General features: G+C 37.3%; 1 protein-coding gene across 1 annotated transcript in view; it reads right to left on the bottom strand.

The window, feature by feature from the left end:
- The window catches only part of UNC80 (unc-80 homolog, NALCN channel complex subunit), a 170622-nt gene that overhangs the window by 90274 nt on the left and 60953 nt on the right, over positions 1 to 19395 (bottom strand). Inside the window, exons 23-24 of the mRNA XM_036319079.1 lie at positions 7063 to 7275; positions 3051 to 3186 (exon numbers count right to left, since the gene is read on the bottom strand). Of these exons, the coding sequence (XP_036174972.1) occupies positions 3051 to 3186; positions 7063 to 7275 (349 nt within the window). The remainder of the gene's footprint in view (positions 1 to 3050; positions 3187 to 7062; positions 7276 to 19395) is intronic.

Raw genomic sequence — 19395 nt, 5'->3', positions numbered from 1 at the left:
CAAAATGAAAGTGCATATGAGAATGTTACCTATACATGTTCAATTTACCTATTCCCTTTACCACAGTCTGTACATTAACAGACCTCTCTCTTTTTCCAGCTTGTAGTTCTATAACAAGTGCCCAGTATTAAAATAGCAATCAAGAACTAAATTATTCTCCTTACTGCCGTGTAGAGTAACAAAATGAAGCCTTTTGATGAAAACAAAAATGGAAAAGCAGTTTTGAAAGATTTTCATATCGTTATTCAATTAGATTTAGACTATATAAATGGTGGTGGAGTCGATTTGAAACTATAAAGGTCCTGCTGATTCATTTTATCAGAGACATCTCTCTTGATATTCTGAGGACAGTGAAGTTGTTTCAGTTCAGGGCCAGATATGTTTCTGTAGCATTGATAAGACATACTTGATCACCTCTCTCATCCAATTGATGCAAGTTAGCCTGTCATATTAAAGAATAGCAACACTAAAAGTATGCAAATATCCTCCTTTGCTCCAAAGCATACTGATCTTTAAATGAGCAAAACATTGCATCTACCATAGTTCAAGTAATGGATTTTTCTCCAAAGGCAGATAATGTCCAAATTGGTACCATAGAGACTTTTTAAATTCTCAGGATTTAAAACTCTCAGATACATATCATCAGAAATCAAGCAGAAATACACTGATTACTTAAAAAGAAGACCAAAGCTATGCAGAGTTCTGTCTCTCATAAAAGGAAGCAGTTATCACCCAGTCAGCATGGCTCAGTGGTTGAGCGTCAACCTATGAACCAGAAGGTCACGGTTCAATTCCCGATCAGGGCACATGCCCTGGTTATCTATTTTGAATGAATTAAATCATTGAGCAAGCAACATCATTGCATAGCAACATTGCTAAAAATACCTCTAAAATATTTCCCATGTAGTAGGCTTTCTTAATTGAATATAATATATACTTCATGGTATATACTGGCAGTAGGAGGAAATTATGGTCTTTCTGAAGATAACTGGCTATTGTTTCCTGATGAAGACCAATATTTTCTCTCCAAAGGTAGCATGTGGCTGGGGAATATTGCTTCTTTTAATGCTATTTATTTATTTATTTTAAGCAAAGCACCTTTCTTTTTTAAAAAAATATTTTCATTGATTTGAGAGAGGAAGGGAGAGGGAGAGAGAGACAGAAACATCAATGATGAGAAAGAACCACCGATTGGCCGCCTCCTTCACACCCCACACTAGGGATTGAGCCCACAAACCAGGCATGTGTCCCGACCTAGAATTAGACTGCTATATCCCAGTTCATGTCGATGCTCAACCACTGAGCCATGCTGGCCGGGCACAATGCCTCTTTTTAAAAATGTAAGGGACAAACTCCTTTAGAATTTCCAGACTGATATGTGTATGCACCATGATTATCTTTTAAATGCAGGATGAGCTATGTATTGACTTGAATGTTGAATGAAACCAGACATTCCAATCTATGTTTGATGGAGGCTACATGACTCTAGAAATTACCTAGATGTGCAATGGCTTTTTAAAAATAATTAAAGACTAGATATTTAGTATAAACTTATGGATCTGTCCTTTTACTTCTGAGTTTTCATCTAGATTCTTCTTGTCTGTCCTATACACAATGAGCTTGGTCTCAGTCCAAGGCCTCGCATAACTATCATCTCAAATGTTCTGTTATAATGAACATGGACTGAGTAATGCATAAGCTCACAGAAAAGCTAATATACCAGGTATAACATACTGGTAAATGGTACTTAGGTGGTACTTAGGTGGATGTTGCCTTGGCTCTTCTCTGTTCTGAATGACCCCGGAGAGACCCAGAGCAGTTTAGGGATGTCTTCTGGCAGGCCTTCAATAGGTTCTGTGATCATTGAATACTCCTAAAGGCCTTCTACAAATCAGACCCAATTCCATGAGTCATTCTAGGAGAGGCTAGACTACTATGAACTTAACGAAATCATTGGGGCAACTATCATCATTAGACTGAAAGACTGATGTCAGAATTTGGTGTTTTGTCAACAACTAAGTCAAGAAATTTTCTCTCATTTGATAAGGGCTGAGAAAGGGCAAAATGTCTTAAAAATTATTTTTAAAAATCCTTGATATAAAAGTGAAAAAGAAGACAATATTTTTTTTTATTATTATCATTCAGTTCTGTCTAATGTGACAGTCTAGCCATGACATATAGTCTTTATATTTCATGACTATAAGGGTATAGTATGTTTGGCATCACTTAACGAGGGACAACCCTTAAGACATAACCAGGGAGTTGAGTTTCAAACCACTAGGGAGGGTCAAGAGGAAGAGGCCTCATTGTCTTCAAATAATGATACTGATTCCATGATCACATTGGAATTTTATGACCCATAAAAGGCAGTGGTGCACATACATACAAGCTCATATGAACACATATCTGCGCAAAATGGTTCTGGAGAGAGATGTACAGAACTCTTTGCCTCTATTTTTCTATGATAGAACTCAATTATAATTTTAATACATCACTACAGTGTGGAAGATATTCATAGTTCTAATAATGTGAATCTTTTAATAATTCAATTTAATGTTAAATGCTGCATTATACTTTGATTAAAAATTACAATATGTTAGTGATCTGGAAAGTATGTCATGTTCAATTTTGTTTGGTATAACTTTTATTTTATTTTCTAATCTCCAAAAGCAATAATAAAATACAAAATCTGACCAAACTCCCCTTGAGACAGTAATATTCCACAGTTTAATTTTCTCAGAGAAGCCTAATACTAATCTTTGTGTAATAATATGAGTCAGAGACTACAAAGCGATGGAAGTTCCAGATGGCCTGCAACTCTTTGCCCCTGTCTATAGTCTCTTCTAGTCTCTTCTTTCTGGTTCTTGCCCTCTCCTCGGTGTGGCTTTATGCACATGCTTTACATCCATACACAGGGAATAGGGGGAAAGGCGCAGTGGGGAGACATGGGAAGGTGGTAAGAATATGGAAGAGGAAAGAGAAATATTAAGTGCTCCTAAAGCAGAGGTTCTTACAAGCAGGGGTTCTTGTAGTAAAGGGAGTCTCCTTACTGTCATCTAAAAAGTCTTCCTCCTCATCCTCCTTTCTCAGTCTCCTCTTGGTCTCCTCATCATAAATAAGACCCAGCAGATTGGCTGGGCTCTCACTCTCCCCATGGCACAGCTCATTCAATCGGATGCCAATCGCCTACCATGGAGGGGAAAAAAGAAACAGCACAAAGTATATTAGACTATAAAGTAGGCTCTCACATACAGGGGACATAAACAACCAATGAGTGGGAAGTTCTTCCAGCATAAGCCTCCGCTGTTTGCCATAGTGTTGTTACCGCCAGGTTTTCTAATGTGGAAACCCAGAGATGGAAGGCACTGATGCTGTCTCCAAGGTCATTCAGACTAAATACTTGTAGGAACTAGGATGATACTTTGGTATACTCATAGAATTTTTCTCCCCATTTACTCAGTGAAAATATTTTCATTTACCTAAGGGTCATTTATTTTAAAGGGTGTATTGCAGTCTTTCATGGAAGATTTTATTGCAGTAAAAATAAGAAGTCACCCTTCCTCAGAGTACTCCTGATCATGCTATTTTATGAGAATGTCATTGTCATGCTAATGAGTTTGGAGGTTGGCAAGAATTCTGGTACTGCAATTTTATTTTTATCTGCCATTATATAGGCACTGATTGTCTTTTTTATAGAATTTGTTCCCTCCTCCATGATACTCTGAATTAGTAAGAAATAGTAACTATTCTTTTGGTAGAGTACCCAACATCAATATTGGAAATATAACTTTTAATAACTCAGCACATGGGCAATATTGTGTTTTTTTAAGTAAGGTATTAATGGAACTAATAATAAAGGAATTTTCCTTAAGAAGAGAAAAAAATAAACTATCTCTATCTAATTTATTTTATATTCCAATTATACACCGTACGCAACAGTGGAAGGAGCACAAGCCCAGGAAGAAAAATAGGGAAATAACTAAAATGAGCTTGGGGTCTGACAGGTGGATTACTCTGTGTACCGGTAAGACTAAAATGCCAGCTAAATCTTTCCTTTCTTCTTACAACATTCTTTTCAAACATTTAGAAAAGTTACTAAATTCTGGACATACAAGAAATTATACTCACTACTGGAAACTGACATATGAAGGTATGTCCAGAATTCTTTAAATAAAAATGCAAGCTGTTTGAGTGTCTTGACTATTGGGAAACAAAAAAGTCTCCTCAAACTCTAGAATTAAGTGAGGAATAAGAAAAACCACATGAAAAGAAAGCAAGCCGTGTAAACAGATATCACAGGATCCTAAAATTTTAGCCACTAGCCTGGATGTTTTAAGCAAAGAAAACAATAAAAACAAAAAAAACCTCACCTCAACAAAAATCTTTGTCCTGATGTTACTATTTTGGAGATCCCTCCAAAGGTGGGTGCATGCAACATGAGTCTAGAATGGAGCCAACAAGCTGAATAGTGAGGTCCAAAGGGGAAAGATTCCATATCAATCCTCCCAGGATGTAAAAATAAATGGTGTAAGTTAAACCCACAGCTCCCAAAAGTTAAAGGGTTGCTAAAAAATGAACTTCTTTGGGGTAATACTAAATGCCTTCATACAGAAGGATCGATGTTTGCGAATTGGAAGGTTAGACAGGTTGAAAGATTTGCTCAGGGTTACTTAGCAAGCTGTGAACTGGGATTCAAACATAAGACAGGGTGTTTGATTCAATGACTTTTGCTCTTTCCCTCACCGAGCTTACAGTCTATTGGCAAGCATGTCAAACTTGCGGCCCACCCAATATAACAGTGTGAGCAGTTATTTATAATTACAAAGGGAAATTAAGTCTCCTGTCAGATCCAGAATTACTGACATTCACCTTGCGTCAGTTTTGAAAGGAATCACTGCGAACGAGCTTTCCCTCCAAGTAGGAAAGACAGTAGCAGAGAAGAGATGCCAAGTGTCTGGAAGAAAACATTAATTTTATCATTGCTCTTGTTCTTTTTTCTTATTCTATACTTTTCTAAATAAACCTATGTTGCTATGAAAATTGAAGCTTTTGTTTTTTTGCAGTCCACATAAACTTAAACTTTGTTTATTTGGCCTGTGCTAGCCTTTGAGTTTGACATGCTTGGTCTATTGAGGAGGTAATAACATACCGAAATAACACATTAAGTAGTGAAAGACTTCATTAGTTCAGAAGATGGAGAGCTTGGATTCAGTTTGGAAAATCATGGAAAGTCTCATTGCAACAGATTTTTAAAGAATTGGTGTTTTGGGGGATGGGGAAGGGAAAGAGTGGATAGTCCAGATAGAGAGTTCCAAAAGATCCATATTCAGGGAACTAAACTGATGTGTTCAGAGACTGACAAGTAAGCCACCTGGTTGAAGCACAGTTTTTTAAAAAATTTTTTAATATATTTTTAAATTTATTTTATTGATTTTTTTACAGAGAGGAGGGGAGAGGGATAGAGAGTTAGAAACATTGATGAGAGAGAAACATCGATCAGCTGCCTCCTGCACACTCCCCACTGGGGATGTGCCTGCAACCAAGGTACATGCCCTTGACCAGAATAGAACCTGGGACCCTTCAGTCCACAGGACAATGCTCTATCCACTGAGCCAAACTGGTTAGGGCGAAGCACAGTTTTGTAAGAGGAAATAATGTGCAGGAACGCTGGAAAGGTAAGCTGGGCCCAGATCCTGCAGTTCTTGAAGCTGAACTTCATTTTACATTCTGAAGGATGATGAAAGGTAGTTTCTGAGTGGGGGAGAAATCTTAACAGTCATTCGAGGGATACTGCCTTACTTGCCTAGAAATTCAAAGACAAACCATGTAGCCTGCTTTCAAAAATTAATGTAACAGCCCAGCTGGCATGGCTCAGTGGTTGAGTGTGTTGACCTATGGACCAGGAGGTCATGGTTCGATTCCCAGTCAGGGCACATGCTTGAGTTATGGGATTGATCCCCAGTGTGGGGTGTGCAGAAGGCAGCCAATCATTGATTCTCTATCATCATTGATGTTTCTCTCTCTCCCTCCCCTTCTTCTCTGAATTCAATAGAAATAAAAAAAATTAATGTAACAACTTATTATTATCACACACCTCTTAGATGCAAAGGATTAAGATAAATATTCTTTAGAGTAGTTCATTTGCCTTCCTCATCCATAATCTTGATATGATTTGCACAAAGGTTGTGGAGAGAACAGTGATGCCGGGCTAAGCAATTTGGGTTTTATCCCCAGAGAAAAGAAGGGCCACTGAAGGATTACAAGTGGGTAGGAAGCACCATCTGATTTGCATTTTCATCTAATCCCGCTGACAGCAGTTTGGAGAATGAATTGGAGGGGGCAAGTCTGGAGGCTGGCAGATAAGTATGCATGTTCTGCTTTTAGATGGGCTATGCCTTAGGGAGGTCATTTTACTAGCAGTGTGTAGGACTTGGGGAGGAGACCAAATGGGAAAACGCTTTAGTCATCCAGCCTTAAGGGGCATCAGTGATGCGAAAGGGGTGGAATCGATAAGGGAAGGAGGTTTGGAATATGTTCACAGGCTGCAATTTTAGATGATGGTGGAATCGTTAATAAAAATAGAAATTTTAGGAGGGGTTGCCGACGGGGGTGTTCTTATATGGGAAGAACAGTTTTATTTTGGTCAGATGAGTATTGAGAGGAAGCCCAGTGTGCAGTTGGCAATACTGGCCTGGGATCTGAAGTGTTATGGATAGAGAAGTGTGTGCTGCTGCCACCGAGTTAACAATTAAAAACACAGGAATACATGTAACCCTGGGGGAAATTACACAGAAAGAAATTACAAGCTATCCTGGGAAAACACATCTATAGGCAGGAAGGAAGCAGAGGACCAGGGAAGGAGACAGAGGAATAATAATGTCTAACTTCATAGATGTATTGGGAGCATTCAATGAATTAAGATTACTTTCCCCTAAACTGTTTAGTTCAGTGCCTGGCACATAGCAGATACTCAATGCATTGTCTCCCAGACAAACACACACACAAAACGTCTTCACTTCACTCAAGCACCCTGATTTTTATGGAAGAAAATGAAAAGCTCACGTCTCCCCATTGGTAGAAGAGCTTGGCAGCGTTCCACTGCAGCTTCTGGTTCCGCTTGTTGCCCACAATGGGAGACCGGCCCCTGGACAGGCCTTTCTTGGTGATATTCACGTGGTGGCCTTTCATCCACTCGGGCCAGTTGCCACGGTTGCAGCGGTGAACGAATCGGGCGCATTCCAGGAACAGCGCTGCTCTGGCTACCACAGGGGCTTCCTGAGTGAATGGCCAATGTGGGATTAATGAACGATAAGTTGACCTTAAGGGAAGTACTATGTACTCTTAGTTTATTTGAGTTTTTTATTTGGTTGAGCTGTATTTCCCAGGGTAGCATTAGCGTGGCCAACACATTAGTGGGAAATCTGGAAAATGAATCCCTGAAGGCACATTTGGATATTGAAGAATTAGACATTTTAAGTAGGTTTCTGTTTATTTTTCCCCTTTTGCAGAATCTCAAGTAATTTCATGATTCTCTTTGCATATTTAGGAGGCAGCTGGGATTTGAATATGAAAGTGAAATACATTTTAATAAGGTTTTAAATATGCAGCTTTTATAAACCTAACATTTTGACATGAAGCAAACAAATATTCAATTTCTAGAACTAGTCTTATCTAATCAAGGGTGCCAGTAGTGATTTTGTTCCAGCAATCATCTATTGTCTATGACCATCCACACACTCCAGGAAAATACAACTGCTCTGAGCATGTTGGCTAGTAAGAAAAGGAAGTGCTTACTAGATTTTGTTGAGTTAGTCTTCCCCCCACCCACTTTGTCATGAATAACAGACCAAAGTCTGTTTAAAATAGCATAGCTTTAATTGAAAATGCTTGATAAAGAGGAAATTATTTCATTGATAAATAAAAAACTGAGCATTTCAGAAAATTAAACATGTGGCTCCATCTTGTCATGTCAAGATGTGCCTGAAAAAAATAAAAGAACAACTTTCAGTTGCTACCCAGAAACTGGTAAGGATCAGATATCTACTGACCTCTTAACAGGCTAAAAAAGAAATTTTAATAAGGGAAGGAGTGTTAGTTACATTTGTCATAGAAGGTCAACAGGTCACAAAAATATACACTTCAACAATGAATGCATACTTTGACTTGGGCCAGTTAAAAAAAAAAATCATAGTATTAGCCATCACCTCAGAATTACCTAATAACCATAGGTTGCTTAGTAACCACAGTTTTAAAATGGAAACTTTTTTCTTCATTTCAAGCAATAGTGTTATTATGCATTGATCCATAATGTTAAAATAAGGGCTAATATTATTGAAAGTATCAGTTACGTGCTAATTAATTTTTGTGTATTGTAATTCTTAATTATTATAACTCTTTATGACCTAGAAATAATATTCTCATTTTTTAAAATATGGTATGATTTTTCCATTATCATATAGCCGAGAAGGGACAGACAGAAGATTCAACCCCAGGTCCCTCTGGGGCCCAGGCCTATGCTAGTTCCCCTTTGGCATCTACATTGTCTTAATTTAAAGTCATATGAATCTTGGTAAAAGATGGTTTCTAGAATGCATGTAGAAAGTCATTGCTTAAAAGTGGGACATTAATGGCAAGTAATGTTATTGTCTAAAACACAAATACATGATCACATCATTTCCCATTTAAAATCTATTACCAACTCCCCCTACCTCAATCATAAAATAAAAATGATACCCAATCTTTGACATTTGGTTCCTCTCTCCTATCCCTTATCTCAAGTTCTCTGTCGTCCAATTATATCAGACTGGTAAGTCTCCCAAATATGACATCTCATACCTTTCCATTTGTTGTTCCCATGGCTCACAGAGCCTTTAAACCCCTTTTCCGTCTGGCAAATTTCTACTTTTAAGATTCAATTTAGTTACCTCCTCTAAGAAGTCTTCCTTCATCCCACCCCCCATTAGGCTACTTCATACCTTGGCTGGTTACTTCATACTTTTGAGTACGATAGTATCCAAACACACTGGATGATTCAAGTAAGTTAGCCCATTAAGTATTTTCTCATTGTCTACAACTTTAATGAAGCCATCAAGAAGAATTCCAATAAGAAATATATTTCTAAACAAACTTAATTTTACCGAGCATAGGATGAATTACCAGGACACGCAAAGTAAACCCAAGTGAAAAGGCAGAATACAAGATGAGCACTAATGGTGAGAATCCATCGTCAACTGTGTTGTTGCCAAGACTTGGTAGCAGATCACAGACTTGAGATTGTCAAGGGTCAAATGACTTTCTGTATCAAACCTTATCAACATTGTGCCGCCATAATATACAGACTGAACACCTACACTCTTTTCCTGTATTAAATATGTCTTCTATTAAAGATCTCAGATATGCTCCTCTGTCTCTGGAAAAGGCTGGAACATGTGTCTCTAAAAATGAATGCCAGTCTGTAGGGCAAGGCGAGTGGTGCAATTTCTTCTTAGCCTGACACATTTTGACACGTTCCCAATAAGAAGCAGTGGGATTCATTGTTTAGTGCCAGGAAGATAGAAACAACACTACTAGAAAGAGCATTATGCTATGAACGCTGGCTCTTCAGGATCAGCGAGGGAGAAATTTAGCCTAACTCAAATGTATTGGGCAGAGGATCCTTTAATTGCCTTAACTGTTAGATGGCCTGAGAGGTTAACAATAAATCAATAAACAACCCGAATCGTGCTGCGTGAGGCTTCCTATATGCCTTGGCTTGCCTTGTTTAGAAAAAAATTGGTTTTATTTGCTTAGGAAAGTCAAAGTATTTTGAATGAAAAGCAATTTCAATCTCTGCTCTCAAAAACTTAAGATAAAATGTAGATATTATCGGTTATCAGCCCTAGGAAATCCTAATCTATGTTTGTGAACGGAATTGAGAACAATATGAAAACAATTCCCATTAACTCTACGCTCAACATTAAGGGGAGGGTTGGTTTTTATCTGATGAATTTGATCCATGTAAATTACCAGACCCAGTAAAACATTTGGAAATATCCCTGTCTGCTTTAGGGGATGATGACACAGAATAATTCAGATATTGCCTATTATTATAATCCTCACGAGCCTGGTGGATGCAAACAGGATTGGGACTCCTACTGTCAAGATGGCAGTAAGAAATATCAATTTCTCAGGTACTGTGGTGTGCATATTACTATACAGACAACTGAGGGAGATGTTGAGGTACAAAGCTAAGGACTTTCATGCGCATCCTTGCAGAAGATGCTTAGAAACAAGCACTGACCTCACAGAATGTGTAGAAAATATTCAAGGCATTCTAGTGTGGGTGTGGCTGTGGGGAATTATTATTCTTGTATCTTTCAAAGTGTAGTTCAGAAAGAATGAAGTTTAGAAGCAGGGTTATGGAATACCATGGACAAAGGATTCTTCCTGGACATAAAGGAAAGTCACATTTTTTTCTTCTCTGATGGAGCTTACCTCTTATGGCTCAGTGCAATCTGAAGAAGCAGCAAAAAATGGAGGCATGACAGAATGGATAGGGATGGATTCACATCACAGAGACAAACAGCACAAATGGAGAAAAATGAATCGGAAGAATGCTGCATGGCTGAAAAGAACCACAGAGTATCAGAGGCATAGTTACGCGTGAACATCCAAACATTAGACACCACAGAGAATTTTGCTGATGATCCTGAAAGAAAACAAGGCATAGTTCACTGTCTTCTTTCTTATTAGCATCTCTGTCAGACCGCCTTGTTACGTCCCACTATGCCATAGGCCGGCTTCTACCCATTCCATCACAACTTCATAGGTCCCAGGCAAGAAATAATCAATTTTAACTGGGAAGATAAAATATTAGGCAGAACCATATGGAATGTCTAAGATTGAAGGTCAAACATCATCAAATACTGCCCTAGCCAGTTTGGCTCAGTGGATAGAGCGTTGGCCTGCGGACCGAAGGGGCCCGGGTTCAATTCCGGTCAAGGGCATGTACCTCAGTTGCAGGCTCCTCGCAGGCCCTGGTTGGGGCTCCTGCTGGAGGCAACCAATTGATACATTTCTCTCACATCCATATTTCTCTCTGTCTTTCCCTCTCTCTTCTACTCTCTCTAAAAATTAATGGAAAAATATCCTCAGGTGAGGATTAAAAACAAAAAGTCATCAAATACTGACAATTTCAGGTGATTCAATCTTATATAAGATGTTCCTGCAAGGACGAGAGAGTAGTCTAGTTAAAACAAAATGTCATGCCATTATGCACCTTGGATTTCTCGAACAGTCCACAACTAGAAAACTTCCAGTGCCAGGCTACTTTCCCTTGACTTTGTCACTTTTTTTTCCTGCATTTTATAAGCTCATTATGCATATTGAATGCTTCCTTTATGAAAGTGAAGCAGAGAATTGGAATACTAATTCAAACAGCTGCGCTTTATTTTGCCTGGGGACCTATAAAATACTGTTACCACGAGCCGATGGTTAACTGAAGATTATAATTGCATCCATTTCTTTCCCTGGAGGACTCTATCTAAACTTAATATGTGAGGAGAAACCCTGACCGATCCTGAGAACTCATAGAACAACACTGAACAGGAACTAACTTTTCAAAGAATGAATATTTTATGTTGGCCCCTGGAGAATTACATAATTTTTTTCTTATTGCCCTACCAAAATATATAAAGCTCTTGCTGGTGCAGGATACCTAGTTATTGAAAACCGGTGGGAATAAGCAGTGGTTGTCGGTTGCTCTGTGCATTGGAACCGAGTTGGCTGGAGGCATGTGCTTGAGAGCCAGTGTTTATGACTGTATTGAGTTCTCTGCCTGGCTGAGATCTTGAACTGGCAGGCGGCCCCTGCTCTGCCATTTCTACAGTAGCCCCGGGCACCTGAGATGATTCCGTTGTCAGGCTACCGGCAGATATTACTATTCAGTACACAGTCTGGATGGCTGGTCATTTTAACACTTACTCAGATCATGCAAATATTTTGGGTAAGTATTTTCAAAACCAAGTGAGGACTTCTGTTTTGGACAATATGATGGATTAGGTGTGAAGACAAACTTCTGATTTAGACACTTAAAATACTGGATAAAATATCCAAAAAAAGTTCCTCATTTTATTTTTGCTTTAGTTTTTAACGTGAGATATTAGACCAGTGACGAGTAGAAATGATAAGAAGGTAGAATTCTGGCATGGAGGTGGGGGAAAGGGGTGTGAGCTAGTGTAGGAATATTTACTGCAAGGGTTTCTGAGAGACCAGAGCGTGGGTTTTCAATGGGCCACAAGTTAGATGTCTGTGCCCAAGTGTAATGGGAGGTGAGGTAATATAGTCCTACTAAAGCCAAGATCCCTACCCTCACTGGATGAATGAGAATAAGATTTGTTCCACAGAAGTAGGCTTATCTGGCTACCATTGGCTCTGTGTAGGTAGGGGGTGGGGGGGCGGGGGAGAGAGGGAGAGAGAGAGAGAGAGAGAGAGAGAGAGAGAGAGAGAGAGAGAGAGAGAGAGAGAGAAGGAAATCTTATAGAACTCCTAGTTAAAATCCTATATTCTCATATAAGTTTGGACTAGAATGGGCATTATTTCCATGCTTCTTGCCTTAAAAAATATAGTTTAAAAAATGATCTTAGGTTGGTGATGTTTCTAGGTGCTTGAGGAAAGAAACAAAAATCCTCACTGGAGGAATACTTTATACCAGTACTTCTCAAGTCTTCAAACGTGAGAATGCATAAGGGTCACTTTGGAATATGGATAGAATACATTCTCTGGCCCTAGCCCAGTGATGGCGAACCTTTTGAGCTCGGCGTGTCAGCATTTTGAAAAACCCTAACTTAACTCTGGTGCCGTGTCACATATAGAAATTTTTTGATCTTTGCAACCATAGTAAAACAAAGACTTATATTTTTGATATTTATTTTATATATTTAAATGCCATTTAACAAAGAAAAATCAACCAAAAAAATGAGTTTGCGTGTCACCTCTGACACGCGTGTCATAGGTTCACCATCACTGCCCTAGCCGCAGATATTCTAATCTGTAGATCTGTGGCAGGGCTTGAAATTTTGCATTTCTAACGCTCACAGATGCTGCTGATATTGCTGGTCCACTGAGTAACACTACTTTTAACACAGAATCCTCACAGGTCAAGTTCTAAGGAGCTAAGCTTACATTAAAAATACACGTAAAAACCCAACATGAGTAAGAGTCAGATGAAACAACAAAGTGTAGAATCAAACCCATAAACACTGAAGTTATTGGCATCATAATGGATCAAATACATTTAAAGATTAATGTGGGTATTGAAAGTATAGTGATGCATTAGATTATCAAAGTTGACCAGGCAATTTAAAATGAAAACCAAATAGAACTTTTACAAATAAAAAATGTAGTACTTAAAATTTAAAACTCAATGAATAGATTAAAACGCTGACTAGATCATGTTTTTCCAACTTTAGCACTGTGGACCATTTGGGCCAGATAATTCTTTCTTTGTGAGAGATACACCGTTTTATGGGATGTTAATCAGCATCTTTTGTACCTACTCATTAGATGCCAGTAGCAATCTCCAGGCTATGCCAAATAAAAATTCCCCCAGACATTGCCAAATGTCACCTGGTGGGCAAAATTACCCCTGGTTAAAAACCATGGGATTAGACACAATTGAAAAATGAGAAAAAATAGAAGAGTTATGTCAGAAAATTACCAAAGCTACAGCATAGAAAGAGAAGAAAAATAAAAAATATGAGCAGTTGTCAAAAACAGAGGATAAAGTGAGAAAATCTATCACCCATATTTTCTATTTATGGAAGTAAAAATTAGAGAAAATGTGAAGAAAACAATCTTTAAAGAAATAATAGTTGAAAAAAATTTAGACTAGATGTAGTATGCCAATTACTTTATTCAGGGGCTTAATGAACCTCAAATAAGAAAAATAAACTAGAAATATTTATTGAAATAGCAAAATATTAATAATAAAGAGAAGATATTGAAAGCAACTAAAGTGGGAGAGGGAGGGCTGGATTACCCACAAAGGGAGGTAATTAAACCAGAGGACAATGTGATAATGTCTTTGAAGTACAGGAAGAAAATGTTTGCCTATAATTATAATTTCAGCAAAAGTATCTTTTAAGAATGAGACCAAAATAAAGACCTGTTCAAATAAAACTGAAACTGAGAGAGCTGCTTACTGCAGATTGGTCATCACTAAGGAAACTTCAAAAAGTTCAGGAGGAGACAGATGTTAGAAGGAATGTCTGAGATAAAGGGTGAAATAGTGAGCAAAGAATCTGCTAAGATTTGGGGTAAATTTAAAAATAATTTCCCTAAAAATCAATAAAATGTTTACTTTGTCTATGTTAAAACAGAAATAAGATAGAATTGAATCGCATAACAGTTGGGGTTTAAACCATCTACAGTCTTTTGCGTTTTGAGAGAAGAGCAAAGAATTCATTAATTTTAGAGGTAGGGATATGTCATCAGGGAAGGAAATACAGGGGACTTTAAAGAAACAGGAAATGTCCTATTCTTTAAGGTAGGTGGTATATATGTGACATTTAATTTTTTTCTTTAAACTCTACATATTTATGATAATATGCTTTTTATGCTACATTTCATGGTTATAATATTTTTTTAAAAATTCAATAATATAGGAGTATAACTAGTTAAATGAATAATTTAATATTTTAGTTTGGTTATTACTGAATTACTTCAACTTTGCATATGATTCACATAAGAACACAATATGCCCTAGCCAGTTTGGCTCAGTGGATCGAGTGTTGGCCTGCAGACTGAAGGGTCCCAGGTTCGATTCCAGTCAAGGGCACATTGCAGGCTCAATCCCTGGCCCTGGCCAGGCATGTGCAGGAGACAACCAATCGATGTGTCATTCTCACATTGATGTTTCTATCTCTCGCTGTCTCTCCCCCTCCCTTCCACTGTCTCTAAAAATCAATAGAAAAATATCCTCAGGTGAAGGATTAACAAAAATTAAAATGAAAATTTTTTAAATGAACACATTATATGGCTTTGACAGTTCCTCTTATGAGTATATTCCTATTTCATTGAAAGGAGTTAACTTGCACTGGTCACCAACTAGTCTTGTGATGTTAAGTTCCAATGTGAATAAATTTGGTGTAGGGAGCCTGAAAGTGTGGCCATGCCTATAGTAACAAATGCCTCATTTTCCTTGGAGAGCTCCAGTCTATGTCTGTTTAACTGGTACAGTTGTTGATAGCACTCCCCTTCCCTCTCAAAAGTATCCCAGTTTGGATAAAAATTATATAATCTTTCCTCCTAAAGCTATCTACTTAGAAAGTTATATAATTTAACATGGACTAGGTTTTCTCCATCCCACAAACTAGGGAGAATCCTGTGATCTTACTGACTTTTATTTCCCATTGACTTTCTTATATTCATGAAATTGTTCCTAAACCAAACTGATATTATTATTATTATTATTATTAGTGTTATTCATGCTAATAAATTACCAATACAAATAGAAATATATATGTACATTTTATATATTAAACTGGATAAAAAAAGGACAGAATATTGACCTAAAATATCTAGAAAACAGACATAAATACCTTTTGTTTGAACTGTTTTTCTTTTCTGTGCTTGTAGATTATATAAGCCTAAAGATGAAATTAGTGCTTTCTAAAACATATTTTTAACAATGCCTCATAGTTCCATCTATTACATTTATACTAAACAGTATGAGAAAGAGCTGTTCTAAACTTAAAATCAAATCAATTATCCCTAAGTTTAATTGTCATAACAATAATGACAAGAGGGTTGTTTAAAACAAAAAACCTGCATATCAGCAAGACTTTGAACAGTGACATTTCTAGTATTTCTTTCATTTAATAATCCTTTTTGATTTTGAAGAAAATTTCAAACTTGAGAATTAACAGTTAAGTTTATGACTAAGCCAACAAAACAATGAAAACTTGTGAAATAAATATTATGTCATAATGCAAAAACTGTGTTTAAGCTGCACTTGAAATATAAATGCAACATCCAACAAAAGCAGACAATAAAAGAGATGGAGGAAAGTGTTGAAGTAAAATATGATAATGAACTGAACACATCCATTTTTTTCCATCCTCTCCCAAATCCTATCTTATGAAATGGCAGAATCTATGTTTATATCTGTATTGATATCTATATCTGCCTCTACATCTGCATTGTATCTATCTGTCATCTATCTATCTTCAATGTATCCATCTGGGTCATTTAGATCTACATATATATCTCTATTTCTATATGCATATTTCCATCTACTAGGTAGCTTTATAGGTACTTATATCTATATTTATACATATAAATGTATATGACTAAAACCATGAATACATTGAAAATCACATTTTAAAAGGAAGCCCATGAGATCAGATATTAAGCGTAGCCAAATACAGAGGAGACAATAGTTAAAAATACAGTTAGCAGAAGACACGCATGAAGGAGTAATCCTGAGGAACGCCTAACCCGGATCAAGGAGTACGAACAACTGTACCAATGACAGTAAACACAGAATACGACTTTAATTCAAGCACACAGCACATGCAGCTACATTTCCCTTCCTTTTAGTCCCCTTCTCAGATTTCACAAGTGACTTCAATGCTTTCACTTTTTTATACTTGAGAAACAAAATTTAAGTGTGTCCTTGTCTAGGCCCATTTCCTGGCTCCATCCTTTCCTCTTACATAAAGAAATGAGATAATTAAAGCGAAGGCGCCTTATAAACTTTCAAGTATAATAAAAATGTTACTTTTGTCATTTTCTACAACATTTGCCACCATTGCTGCCACCAAGAGCACTACACCCATGACTACCATAATCACCATCATCACTAACCCATTTAGTCAACCAACCTGCTCTACCTGGCTTCTCTCTGTGTCTGATAATGAAAACCACTGGACTCCTTTAAATGTTCACTGATTCTGACCTCTGGAATTCTGACTTTTGACCTCTGCATACTCCTTGGGCTTGACCGGGAATCAGAGATTCTCAGATATGGAAGGAACTTATTAATGACTCACTTCTTGAGCCCCCTGTACACTGGCCTCCTCACCAGTCTGGTGACAAAGAGCTCATCACTACTCGATGCAGCTACTTTGGCATCTAGGATGATCAGAAAACGTCTCTTTACTTTGAGGCTCAAAAGACATTGCTTATAAACATCAAGCTCCTTTTATTTTATTTCTTACCATTTCTTCTCCTTTTATTTTATTTATAATATTGAGAAGGTTAAGCAGGGCCAAGGTAGGTTCCACAGGAAAGTTAAAAAGGAGACTCTAATGGGTTGGTTTTATTTGGGGGAAGTAAAATAAATGTTAAGTTTTCTATGAGATTCAACCTAACTTAATGGTAAGAGTCAAACTACAGCCAGGAATAGAGTGTACCTGCACTTGGAAACCCCCGTCTTCTCTCCTTGGAAACTCTAAGCATTATGGCAATTGGAAATAACAGATATAAGGCCATTTGATGAGAGGGAATGAAATTTCAGCATCCAAGAGACTTGATTACCAAAGTATTCATCAATATTCTTTTTAAAATAATCTCTGTTCTGAGACTAAGTAATAATTGATTCTGTTGGGGTTATTTTTCAAATCCTCAAATGTGTTGCTCTCTTTGTGACCAGCTTCACATTTCTCCCACGCTAACATTTCATACATAAATCCTAAAGCTTTCCACAGAAGAAGCAATTATCTCTTCAGTTTCTTTATCATCAATAAATGTTCATAAAAGCATTCCAATTACTTGACTAAAGAGTCTCATTTTTTCAGTGATAATGCATTAATTAAGATTGAGTTCTTAACATTTTTGGCTACAAGAATAGCTCTGAGGGGGAGTCCAGGAACCTTCTGAGATTGTAGCTAAATTTTGTCTATAACTGAACTTCTCTTGGGAAGCTTTCCATAGCTTTCATTCAATTCTAAAAAAAAAAAAAATCTACATCCCCAAAATGTTTAAAATGACAGCTTTAGAGGGTGAATATGTGATGTGAATTTTTAAAGTTGAAAATCTACCTTTTCTTAGTATAAATTCTTCATCTATAGCCATGTCATAAGAAAACTCTTTTGAAGATTCAAATGCTTTTGGATCATTAAAGGCCATTCACAACTTTTTTTTTTTATTACAGTGATCATATACATGTAAGTATATTTTTAATGAATCAAGAGAGACTCATTCTGATTCATTTAAGTAAATTTTTAACAGAGAAAGCATATGATATTGCTGGAAGAGCCCTGAAGAGAATCAGAAAACAGGCTGATAGTTTCAGCACTGGCTGGCATATGTGACCTTGAGCAAAGTCATCTCAGCTCTTGGGGTTTTTATTCTCTCAAGTGAAAAAATGTGTGAATAAAAAGAGCTATTCAATAAATTAATTGAATGATAAATATTGATGTGGAGATTTTATCTCAGGACCTCGGAAAGTGTGGGGCCTGGACCTTTCCAATGAGTGAAGGACAATCTGTTATCTCTGTCATTAGTTACTTACTGCACTGATAGTTGTCCAAATGTTATTGATTACCCCATCGTTTTCCAATTTGTATGGCCAGCTGTGCCTATATATTTCTCTCAACTTTTCCTCTGTATGTTGAAATGATATGATTTATTATTATTTTTCTTAATCTTAAAGGGCAGTTGCTGAAGAAATTTGATGGCTCATTCCTTTAAAAACTTCCAAAGTAGCTGTGACTTTCGGATTGAGACAGAGACACAACACTACCTTTGGAACACCTCCAGCTCAAACCACCTGTGAAGTGCTATGCACAACTGTTATTGCTGTTGTGTATTTAGCAGCTGTTCAACTAGCCCCAGTCATTTTACTTTCTTAATCACTTTTACACTATCAGGCAAAAAATAGAAAGCATTTATTATTTTGCATGTTTAAAACTAAGTTCCTATGGTGATCTCATACAATATTTAAATGAGAGAGTGAACACGAGGGAGTAGAAAATATAGGGTCTGTGAAGACAGACCCAGGTTCCAGATCTGCCTCTACCCCTTGCTGGCTTTGTAGCCCTCGCCTGTTAGTTGGTCTTTCTGAGCTCCTAGTTTTTTCCCTTTGGAAACAGAGTAGGCACACAATAAATGTTAACCATTTGTTTATCAACTTTAGAATGCTGACCATTAGGATGCCTGGGAAATAGGTCACTAAACAAATATAATCTTCATAAGAAAAGGTGGAAAGCAAGTGAAGCTCTCTTTTGAATTTTGTTCTGTTATCACTAACAGCTACCAACAGATCTGGCAACACATAGGAAGCTCTCAATAGACATTGGTTGAGTCAATTAATTATTATATGGTGAGTAGCTTATAAGCCATACTGACTCCAGGCTTTTTAATTCCACTACCCAAGTCATTTGATATAATGGGTATGTTAAGACCTGCCCCTGC

Source organism: Myotis myotis, unplaced genomic scaffold (assembly GCF_014108235.1).
Source record: "Myotis myotis isolate mMyoMyo1 unplaced genomic scaffold, mMyoMyo1.p scaffold_m19_p_8, whole genome shotgun sequence".
Classification (NCBI taxonomy): domain Eukaryota; kingdom Metazoa; phylum Chordata; class Mammalia; order Chiroptera; family Vespertilionidae; genus Myotis; species Myotis myotis.
The sequence above is the reverse complement of the archived record's forward strand: the minus strand, read 5'-3'. Positions and strand labels throughout refer to the sequence as shown.